At 42.0% G+C, this 11,732-nt stretch overlaps 1 protein-coding gene across 1 annotated transcript; it reads left to right on the top strand.

The window, feature by feature from the left end:
* The first annotated feature begins 525 nt into the window (after positions 1-525).
* On the top strand, positions 526-1,509 carry LOC104155293 (putative olfactory receptor 10AC1). The gene has a single exon (XM_009698640.1). The coding sequence runs from the start codon at positions 526-528 to the stop codon at positions 1,507-1,509; it is 984 nt and encodes a 327-aa protein (XP_009696942.1).
* The last annotated feature ends 10,223 nt before the right edge of the window (positions 1,510-11,732 follow it).

Below are 11,732 nucleotides of genomic sequence, written 5' to 3'. Positions count from 1 at the left end.
GCAGTAGCAGAATGTCTGCAAGACCTAGGTGTTGATGGTCATCAAGATCCCAACACATCCCTCTGCAGCTTCTTAGGACACTCAGATCAGGAGGGAGAGTCCAATGATGACTTTCAAAAGCAGGACAAGATGGAGACACTAATCAGTGTCAACTCCTAAAGGGTACTTAATGCATGTTCAAAACCTGCACATGGTTACCAACCTAAGAACAACTCAGAAGAAGTGATGAAGACCCAACAGCTGACATTCCTTGTCATCAGTGTCATGGCAAAGTATCCTAGGCAGATAGGGACAAGAACCTTGGTGGTTGTGAGAATATGGGTCTGAGAGTGTATTGAATGTGACTGAGTGAAATTAGTTTTGTTTTTAAAAGAAATCACCTTCCTCTCCACACAATGAGCTTTACTACACTGGTTCTACAGTACTACAACATTATTTCCTATATGGAATTGATTGCCAGGCATCAGGTCAACCTCAACTGTCTCCCTCCTGTTTATCTCCCTGTAGGTGCCATGTGAAGGCTGCATGGAGAGGGACAATAAGAGCACTGATGCAACCACGGAGTTCCTCCTGCTTGGCTTCTCCGAGCTGCTCTGTCTGCGAGTCCTCCTCTTCCTTATCCTTCTCGTTGTCCATTTGGTCACACTGGCAGGGAATGTGATGATCTTCATGGCAGTGGTTATGGAGCCTTCCCGTTCTCCCATGCTTTTCTTCCTCTGTCAGCTCTCTGTCATTGAGTTCTGCTATACCTTAGTCATTGTCCCTAAGGCACTCCTCGGCCTGATAGTGGTGGATGGTATCACCATTTCTTTCGTAGGTTGTGCTGCACAGATGCACCTTTTTGTGGCACTGGGTGGGGCTGAATGCTTCCTCCTGGCAGCCATGTCGTACGACCGTTACGTCGCCATCTGTCAGCCCCTTCACTATGTAGCTGTGATGACTGAGGGGTTCTGCCTCAGGCTGGCTGTGGCATGCTGTCTGGGAGGCTTTGTTGTTGCCCTGGGGTTGACTGTGGCTGTTTTCTGTTTACCTTTCTGTCATTCCCATCGTATCAACCACTTCTTCTGTGACGTCCCTGCTGTGCTGCACCTGGCCTGTACACAGAATTACACCCCTGAGCTGCCCTTGCTGGCTGCCTGTGTGCTCCTCCTGCTGCTCCCCTTCCTCCTAATCCTGACCTCGTATGTTTGCATTGCTGCTGCTTTGTTACACGTCACCTCCTCTGTGGGAAGGGGCAAGGCCTTTTCCACCTGCATTTTACACTTGTCCATCACCTTGCTGCACTATGGATGTGCCACCTTCACATACATTCGTCCTAAGTCCAGTTACTCACCAGCTCAAGACAAGATGGTATCTCTGGTCTACACCAACATTACTCCATTACTGTATCCCTTCATTTATAGCCTGAAGAACAAGGAAATCAGAGGGGTCCTCAGGAAAATGTTGAGGAGGAAGAAGGTAGCTCAGCTGAACTGGGATACCATCAGAACTGTGATATGTGTGTGGTAAATTTTAGTAGAACAAATGTGTTCTTGTTGGAAAACAGACCCATAACCATGTTAGGACCAGATTCTCCGTAGACTTCACTATGGCAAATATCCAGGCAGAAGTCAACATGCATCAGTACATTTATGACAAAAAAGACAGTTCTGCTAAAAACACACCCAAAACCAGTCTCTAACATAAGACTTTACCTAAAGGGAAATGCTTTGATGACTTGTGAGGAAGAAGAACTTTGATCAATTTGTGATCTCACTTCTGTGATCACATACATACTCATGCTTACATTCACGGTCATCTCAGCACAAACAAAAGATCAAAACAAAAATATTTAAAGCTGCTGTATTGGTTTCATTATTTTCCTATCAAGATGAAAGTAGAAACTGGAAACTGGGAGGTCAATAAAAAATTTTAGACTGATAAGTTTATCAGCACAAAAAATCTAAAGAGTGTTATTGGAAGGTTAGAATAAGAAAGCCCATGCCTAGGAAGAAATGGAAATTAAGCTGTGGTCTTCTCCAAATTTAGCAGAAGGCTGCACTCCAGCATCCCATCAAAAGTGGAAAGATGATTAGTGTAAATTCATTTTACTTCAAATTATTCTAGATAATAAAAATGAAAGTGCCAACGATTTGACAAAAGTATGACTTTTGTACACTTGTTTTGCAGGAAGCAATTTTTCCTTTTATAGGGAGATGATTTGTTTCTATGGAAACAAATTGGATTGTTTCTATGGCAACATAAAGGCTATGGTACTGGTCTTATCATAAGACTTTTATCAGGAAAGACTGTATCATATAAATAAGGATGCCTGAGTAGTGTTGAAATCTACCATCGTAACATTAACAATACCACTGCTACAATTATTGTAATTTCTTTAGCAAAAGCAATGAGGGTTACAGTGCATGCTGGACTGCAGCAGGCATAAGAGTCTGAAAGGTGCAAAACGGTGTTATTTTGTTGGTTTCCTACATGTAGGCGGAACAGGATGATTCAGACAAATTAGGGGAGATCAGTTTTGGACAGGAACAGGGAGGAAAGAAGCAATTTCATTTTTTTATTTAATAGTTCCCTCCCCCATGGCTCTTTAAAGCCCCAAACATACCATATAATTCAGAACCCACCTCTTACATATCAAATTATTGAGAAAAAATTAAAAGACTTGCTTCTGTTTCTCTGTCTAATCTAAAGGAATTTCAGTACCCCAGCTGTCCTCAGCTCTCTCCCTCGGCAGACTGTGAGAGTAGAGTGGTATTTGCTTTCTCTGGGCTACAATCATTTAAAATTATGGTAAGTGGATTTGACTAATGCTAAAAATTGGCACTGTAACTAAGGAAGTTAACTTGGAGCCATCCGACAAAAGAGAAATGTGGAATTTAAAACTCACATTAAAAACTGTCTTCAAGCTGATAGTCTAGCCAGCCTAAAACATTAACACAGAATATTGGCGCTTATGTCAATGAATACCTAATTACTGCTGTCAGCAAAGGTTTAGCTGCATTATTTAAAATGATCAAAGTTGTAGTGAACATTTTAATCACCTGCCATGTCTTCCAAAAATGAGAAGGAGAGGGTCTCAATAAAAGCACATTGCTTACTAATACAGAAGTACTTTAGAAGTACATTAGAGAAGTACTTTGGATCAAATACTATTAAATAACTGTAATGAGCATAGGACAAAACTGAAGCATCAATTCCAAATCCTGTCAAGTCAAATCAAGCTTTGAAGTTATCCTGCTGCAAGCAGTGGGCTGGACTAGAGATCTCTGGAGATCCCTTCTGAGACAGTAGGATTCTACAGCAGAGGTTTCTAACCTGCCTTCTAGGAGGTATTGATATGCTGAAATACCCGGCAATAAAACTAAGGGGCAGAAAGACACTGAGGTTTATAATACTGATCAAAACCTTGGTAGAGGCTCTCACGTGTTTCTGGCAGCTGTGAGCATGGGATAGCAGAGATATAACTCTCATCTGCTGCTAGCTGTGAGAAGATAGCAGGGCTGTGTCCTGAACTAGAGATGCCCCTCGCGAAAACTGCTGATGGGAGGCACCTCAGCAGACCTCTCCTCACTGTAAGGATGTGGATGATGCCTTCGAGAGGGATGACATGACTGAAACAGCAACCAGGCTAAACTCCCAGCTCTTTAGGTCTGAGATACATCTGGGAACCACAACAAGCAGTGGAGGCTTTCTGCAAAGACACTGTCTCCACCCAGTGTCCTTGCAGGTGAATGGAGTGAGGAGGTATCCCAGAGCCCAAGACTATCCCCCATCCTATCCCCACACCTGTTCACAGCACCCTCAGCCCCTCTCCTGTGCCCAGATGTGTGGCGTGCAGGGCTTTGCTGTGTACATCTCTAGAGAGGACTCAGGGATGAGAGTGAGTAGCTAGAAGCTTATGAGGTAAGAGCAGCAACAATGTACAAGAGAGGTCAGAACCACTTTCTTTTTAAGTGTTGTCCTTCACTTGCCAGGAGCTGCCTGAGGTCCCTTTTCCACCCACCCTACCAGTGGCTGTTTCAGGCCTGCTGACCCAGCACACCGTATGCCGAGAGCTGGAGAGTGCTCAAGTGAAGTAAGACAGCAACATCCCTGAGGCAGGGCATGAACACGGAAAAAAAAAGAAGATAATTTCTAAGACCTTTTCAGAACGTCACAGGGAACAGCAGGATTCAGTCAGGCCGTGCAGAGTTAGACAAGTGCATATTCCACCCCCAACCAAAGATGGACAGGGCGAAGAACTTTCCATGGGCATCATAACTGTTTGGGTTTGGAAGGGTCTCAAGACCCCCAGTATAAGAGTACAGTTGGGCCCCTGTATTCCGCAAATGGTCCTGTCCTTTCTTTGAAGAAGAATGTCTACATCCCCAAATTTGCTGAGGTCTGAGATCTGGTAAACACAGGTGTCATGAAGTTTTCCAATGAAACCAGCTAAGACATCTCTAAGAATCCCTTCATGGTTTACACAGTCATAAAAACAGAGTAATCATCCTTGCAATTAATTTTGTAAAGGCACCGGATAAGAACACAGATCTTACCGGTGGTTGAACACCAGAGCTCAACCTGTAAGAGCTCAATCTGTAAGGCCTGTAAGATTCCATCAGTGCTGTTCACATGCTCAAAAATGAAAAGAGTTTGGAGGATGAGAGCAGAGATATTGAATAACGTTCAGGGTACTTGAGGTCAAGTACCTTGAAGGGTACACACCATTCAAAGAGGTACCTTCACTCAAGGAGATACTTCAAGGTGGTATCTTGAGTGCTATCTACCAGTACCACAGGTGCTGGTAGGGTACCAGTGAAATCTCCTTTTTGGTGTAGAGAAACCAGTGAAAGCTCCTTTTTTTTTGCACACTGTCATGTTTTCTTGGCAAACCAGGTAAAGCATTTCCTAAAAAATGTTCCTATAAATAATCAATCTCCTAAAAGGATTAAATGCACTTGCATTAAAAATATTTCCTTACTTTTCTAGGAGTCTAAATACAAAAAGTTCACTGAGGAGATGTGTTTCTGTGATGGGTTAAGGAAGTTGAAATTCTGCCGGAAGTCCAATTTTAAGAGCATAATAGAAGTTTCAGTGTATTCACCTCCCCTTGACAATGTCGTGTTATCACAGCCTATCCATTTTGGCTTACATGCAAAATGAGTCCACCAGCCTCCCTTCTTCTGGATTCTTTAAAAGCTTAGAAAACCTGCAGATAATCCTAGATTTACCCAAATAGCTTCTTTTGTCCTTTGATCTGAAGCAGAAGGAAAAGTATCAAGGTGAAACGAATACAGCTATTTACAACAATGGAGTTGTATCCAGTGAAAATGGATATGGGGATAGGATTAAACCTAGGAAGTGGACTAATACCATGAGGGTGAAAAGCCGTCAACGATAGTGATTTGCTTTATTCAGAAAAGCCCCCTGTTTTCCTTATGTTTATCATTCAACATGCAAAGGGCAATAGCCATATTGACTTCACTATGATAAAAACTAGAATGCTATAGGAGTTTCTCTTGCAGATATTTATAGACAGAAGATTTACAGAAGAAGAGAAATGAATCCTTCCTGAGATTGTTTTGTGCCACTATATGAAATTACTTACCCAGCATACAAAATCTGATAGGATCCTATATGATACAAAACCCCAAATTCCACACCCCTATAAACAGGCTAATGGGGAACAAATATGCTTAAACATTCTGCCCTTCCCCTTCAGAATCAAAAATTTCTAGACTCTAAAAGCTTTTTATTTTCCAACTGCGTTGTTGTGCAGGCCTTAAGTCCCCTTTAATGGACTGCCTCAGGAGGCAACCAGGAACGTAGGACAAGAAGTAATCAGGAGACCAAAGTGGAGCTGAGGAATGAGGTGAAGCTCCATGCCAGCTGGTTGGTTTCAGAGTCAGTTTCACTTCACCCTGCAATCATCTCCACATCAAAAAGCTGACTGAAGGTGCTATTAATAATTCCAGCATCGTACCCCTAACCTGAAGCTCTTGGCTCTAAAGACCTTGCCATGCTCAGTTACCTTCTAGACAAGTCCAGGAAAAAGTGAGAATGGGAAGATCAATACCCACCCAGTGTGTACCCTTGGCTTTACCTGCATAAGTGCAAAGATATGAGATAGTCTGTTTTTTAATTGGTAAGTAAAGGTATAAGACCGTCTGGTTCGACAAATTGGTATGTAAAGCTGAAGGAAGACAGATAGCTCAGCAGCATGTGGCCTCTAGTCTAGTCAATGCTGAAAATCAGTTCTCCTAAAGTCTGTGCTGTGTTTTACTGTGGTTTTGGTCTACCGTTGCTCTCAGCATTCATTTTAGTTTTCATGTTTTGATTTAATCAAGATTTCAAATTTCAAAAGTCAAGTGGGAAGCTGAACTGGGAATGGAGTTGACAGTGAGTTGGGAAGATGTTACCATAATAAATGCCTTCTTTCCACCTGCAAGATAATAAGGTGTCTGTTTCAAATATCTTCTCTTGATGTCAACATTGAAACCACTCAGGATGAACACAGGTTGTTAAGGCAGTGACCAGTGGCAACTATTTAATTTCCGCACAGGACAGTGATACTACAACACCAAGATTAAGTTACAACAGCAAGAAATATGGGCAAAGTTATTGTGTTTAGATTGTGGAAGCAACTGTAATTTGTCAAGAAGAGGACAATAAAAATAACTGCAGATTTGAAACAGACATAAAAGCTTTGAAATGTCTCTTTAAAAACCTCAGAAATTAAAAGATTGATTAACTCACACATTTATCTGTCAGTGTAGAAAAAAGAAATTTAAAATCACACTATCAAAGTGACTAGTGATATGGCTGCTTACTGCATGTTATTACTGCTAATTATTTTTTTCAATGTTGGTGAGGTATTTTCACACTTAAGCGTAATTAATCCAAGAGTGGGAAAGAACAGCTATAAAATATGAACGAAATACAACGTAGAGAGAGGTACGTATTTGTCATGCAGAGACTACTATTGCTATATTTTGAGCTATGATTCAATTACTAAAAAAATTACAATCCTATTTTTCTACAACATAGTTGAAGAAGTCATGAGCATCTCTACTAGAAATCAAATTTCTCTAGGTCAAGTTTTATGTTTATCCTACATACGTGGTTGTGTTAGTAATGCTCAAGGAGAAATTGAATCTTTTTTTTTTTTTTTTTCCTTCCTGAGATCAGTAATAGAAGCAATCAAAAAGTCACCAAGATAAATAAATGTCTCCAAATGTGCCTGGGAAGAATGTGCTCTTGAAGAGGAGTGTTAAGTGTAGACCTGCACTTTTGAATTTATAAGTATATAATGTGCTATAATATCTGCTAGAAAGTAACTAACTCTTGTGACTCGGACTTGAAACACTTAGGGAAGTTTTATGAATGGGAATGTGGATCAGATTATATTATGGCTGGGTTTGCATTGCTTTCGACTTGCCTATCCAAAGTGTCACGTCTTAACATAAGTGAAGCCCTGTTTTGCTTAGATTTTTTTTCTTTTTGCAGTAGGTCCCTCAGTCTGACATAGCTTCACTGTTGACCAAAAGTTTTAACTTGGAAAGAAACAAAATCCCAGCCATCACCAGACAAAACTGATTGCATCACCCTTAAATGATACGTGGTCCTGCTGGATGGGGTGGGATGCTCTCTGCTCCTGCCACAGCACCTTGAGGCAGCCGGGACCTCTTGGGCACTGGACCACGAAGGGAGCAGAACTGGGATATGAAGGCCAGAGAATTTTCTCAGGTAATTTCTGGGGAAAAGAAAGGTCCTCCTCCTCACTTTCAGGGTAGTACAATAATTTAATTTACTCCTGTTTTGCAAGCCCAATAAGAGCATGGCAGACCATGTGCAGGATAGCTTATCAAGAGGCAAAAGCCAGAATGCCTGCAGTTCAGCCAACAGTGGAAATACGCTTCTGTGCCTAATTAGGTGTCCAGCCAGGGCATCAGTAGGTAGAGAAACAGCTATGAGTTCGTTGCTGATGAACAAGTAAGTGGAGTTTTATGCAGGGATACTTGATTTCTAGTCCATGTCCATGCCCTTCCCACTAGTATGCCACCTCTGTTAGCTGGAGAATACATATGGGAAGCTGCCCTCCCGTTTCAACTGGAGCCCGAGTAAGAACTGTCTGCGTTCCTGGTGGTAAGAAGACATGATTGTTCATCTACCGGTGATGAACAGAATCAGAAAAAGATTAAGGTGGGAAGGGACTACCGGAGGTCTTTAGCCCAAGTATCTACACACAGCAGGGTTAACTTCAAAGCTGTGTCAGGTTGCTCAGGGCCTTGTTCAGGCAAATCCTGCACATCTCCAAGGGTGTTTCTCTCTGGATATGCGAGGAAGAGTGAGGGAGTGTCTCCTGCTTCTACTGTGAATGAAAACCCAGATCTACACCCTGTCTCTGTAGGCTTCGTTTGTTCCCTTACCCTGGTTATTCTTCCCAGGGGAGAAAGATAACCAGTTTGAATACTTGTGCCGTCAACTCCTCAAGTTAGGGGTGACCACTTTGTGATCAAAAGGAGTCACTTGTGCTCCTTTGTAGAAGTTTATCTGTTTAAAATAAAGTCTGTGTCTCTGAATGAAAAAAGCCCATGTACAAAACTAATTAAACAGCTTAAACCACTAGATGGTAGGAGTCCATTTTCTGCAGAAAGACTGTCTGAAGTCAGTTGTTTGAAATATTCTAAGAGAATTGCTGTTGGAATTTGGAAAGAAAACTTACAAAAATAAAAAAGAAAACACTAGAATATTAAACTGTGATCATGGAGGTGAGAATAAGAGAGAGAGAGCACGAATTCTCTACAGGGAATGAAACGTCGAAACAGAGCATCCCCTATGCTCTACAAGAGTTGTCATAGATTTTTCTTAGAGTTGTAGAGATAGGGGATAAAAGGAGTGAATCAGAGGCCACAGAACAAGAGCAAGTTCCTCCTTTAGAGTGAAGTGGGGCTTGTTGCAGAATGCGATTGAGGCTCCCGGGAGCTCTACACATCTATGTTACTGTAACACCTTACTGAAAAGCCAGTTCAAGATGCACAGATTCAAGTTATCAATACCAAAGGAATGTTTTGATAGTAACAAGTGAGGAGCTCCAGAGATTGTTTCTAGGTTCAGTTTCATTCATCAACTAGAAGGACATTTAACAGCACAATGGTGAAACTCACAGCTCTTTCTAAAATGTGAGGAGCAGCAAACCGAGTAAACAATTTATAAGAAACATATGAAAGAATTCTGTCTGAACTGCAGTTCAAAAGAAGCACGTCCTAACTCAGTCTTGGGAGTGTCCTTTGACTGTCCCAACAGTACATCAAGACAAGGCCTGGTGCATACCATTCCTCCTCGCTTCCCTCACCACAAGCCCACATATCTGTAGGAGGAAAGCCCAGGTGTGTTGTGTAGTGATATTTTCAAGATAGATACCTGATCTCAGCAATACATGAAAGAGGATACTGGGAAATGGAAGGAAAAAATATGCTCTGCAATTCAGAAATACTCAGAAGGACTACAAACACAGGATGAGAGTCAACCCAAAGACATGCTGAGGGTGAGCTTAAAAGACAGTTACCTTCTTCTTATCATCAAAAAGCATGCCAGAGATGGGAAGCTTACTGGGAAGCAACAACAGTGAAAAGGTTGTGGAGGTGTAAATCATAGAATCATAGAATATGATTGTAAAGATAAAGATTTTTTGAAATTAAATTATTTCAGATTTTTTTTGCACTAGAGACTCAGGGAATTCATTTTGTCCAAGAGTTTACAAATACAAAATCCAACCTTGTGATGCACAAGGAAAAGGATGCTGTCAATGAAATACTCAGCAGAATTGTACGAATAATTCACGTGCAGTACTCCACCATACTGAGTACAACCTCTGTGTAGATTCCTTCCTTTTCTGTTTGGATCTGCAATTTGGTGCACAGGATATGTGGCAAAGCAATGCAGCAGAGCTTTTACAGACGTCAGTAAAGTTCCAGGCATTTGGGGTTCCTACTTTTTCATGCTTCCACTTGTTTAGAGATTTGCTGCAGATCTTGATCTTGCTGTAACATTAGGTTGTATTTTGTTTGACTACCATTGTACACATTCTGACTGGGAGCCACAGTAGGTGAACTCCAATCTATAAAACAACAAAGCAGTACATACAATTTCTGACCCTCATCATCTGGAACACTCCAATTTCTGACCCTCATCAGCCAACACTAACAAGGAGCAGAAAAAGAAGGTAAATCTTTTTTAGGCCATCTTCTCCAATAAGCCCAATCTGTTCCTGCCAATTCCAAATAGCTTAGACCAAATGTCCTGAGTATCTGCCTATTAATGAAACAGAGAGAGAGCATCCCCAGGTTCTTCACCCCAGAGTTTTGGCATTTCTGAGATTCTACAGATGCAAACTTGGGTAGCCCTGAGGAACTGAATGCAAGGCTGTCACACTGATTTTTTTGCCTTAGGAAGGATATGAGCTCCTGAGCTGCTCCAGAGCCTTACCTTCCAGTCGCAAATAGTTCTTTCCTGTTTCATGTCTATGTAGGCCTCTCCTGCATTGTCTGATCACAAAGGAGAAGCTAGCTGTGGGTCCCTCTGCCCCACTGCTACATCATAGACTGAAGAAGGCACAGTATTGTGCAGATGAAGACTGAAATGGATACGTTGCACTAGTGCAAGCTCAAGGCATGGGATGTAGACAAGGAAACCTTATACCAGTGCTGCGACAGAGTCATTCAAACATGGGTGAAAGGTGGGCATAAAAATTTGAGATTTAGCACCATAGACTGAGAAAGTGCACTTTAGACAGGATTAAACTGGAATAAATTTAAGATATAACTACTCTGAATGATGTTAACATTTGAATTATTTGTACTGATATTTTACTTCATGTGCTATGTAAAATTTAAAGCTTAGTATTTTAACAATTTGTTCTCAAATTTCTCTTGCTTGTGTACAAACATCTTGGGTTGGATTTTGGTTTTCTAAGATGTATGGTTAGAGAATCACAGAATTTAATGAAAGATTTAGATGCAAGGGACCTCGGGAGATCCGCAGTCCCAAACGCTGCTCAGAGCAGGGCTGACGCCAGAGGTAGGTAAGTTGCTCACGGCGGTGTCCTGGTGAGTCTGAAACATCTCCAAGGGTGGAGATTCCCCAGCTTCTCTAGGTAACCTGACAAAGTCCTTTCCTTAGCTTTCCTTGGGGAGGAGGAGGAAGACAGTAAGAGGAATGCAGCCTCACAGCAAGTGGAGGAATAATGCCATCTGTGTTTTACGGGGAAGGATGTAATAGCTGTGTATGGGTGGGAGTAACATCCTTGATGAATGGCAGAAGAGATACAACAAAAGCAAGTTTTTTCATATTTATGTCCTCAGGAAGGAAACTAGAAGTCCAATGAAGTCTTCCTACATAGAGAGAGAATCCTTCTGGCTCAGTTCCTCTCCCACGATTTTTTAATTGAAAAGTAGGCCCTTTCCACTGATGCCGAGGAGCTTACTGAAAGAAAACAGTAATTCGGCCAGATAAAGTGGCATGGCTATCACTGTGACATGCTGTCACAGCTCGGGGAACTAAATGCGTACAGACGGATTTCCTAAATACCTGCTGCAAGGACGGCTCGGTGGGTTTAGCCACATTATCACAGAGAGAGGGGACCGAGCCGTCTGTAACGCAGCACCGGGGCTGTTTGCATCTCTACAAGTTCCAGGTGCGTGTCGGGGAGGGGGGCCGGGGGCAGAGGTGGGGGCCAGCCCTGGCCAGGG

Source organism: Cariama cristata, unplaced genomic scaffold, assembly GCF_000690535.1.
Source record: "Cariama cristata isolate BGI_N322 unplaced genomic scaffold, ASM69053v1 scaffold14684, whole genome shotgun sequence".
Lineage (NCBI taxonomy): Eukaryota > Metazoa > Chordata > Aves > Cariamiformes > Cariamidae > Cariama > Cariama cristata.
This window is presented reverse-complemented; position numbering and strand designations above follow the sequence as displayed.

Coding starts and splice junctions, on each gene's coding strand:
- LOC104155293 (XM_009698640.1), top strand. CDS start 526: ATGGAGAGGGACAATAAGAGCACTGATGCAACCACGGAGTTCCTCCTG.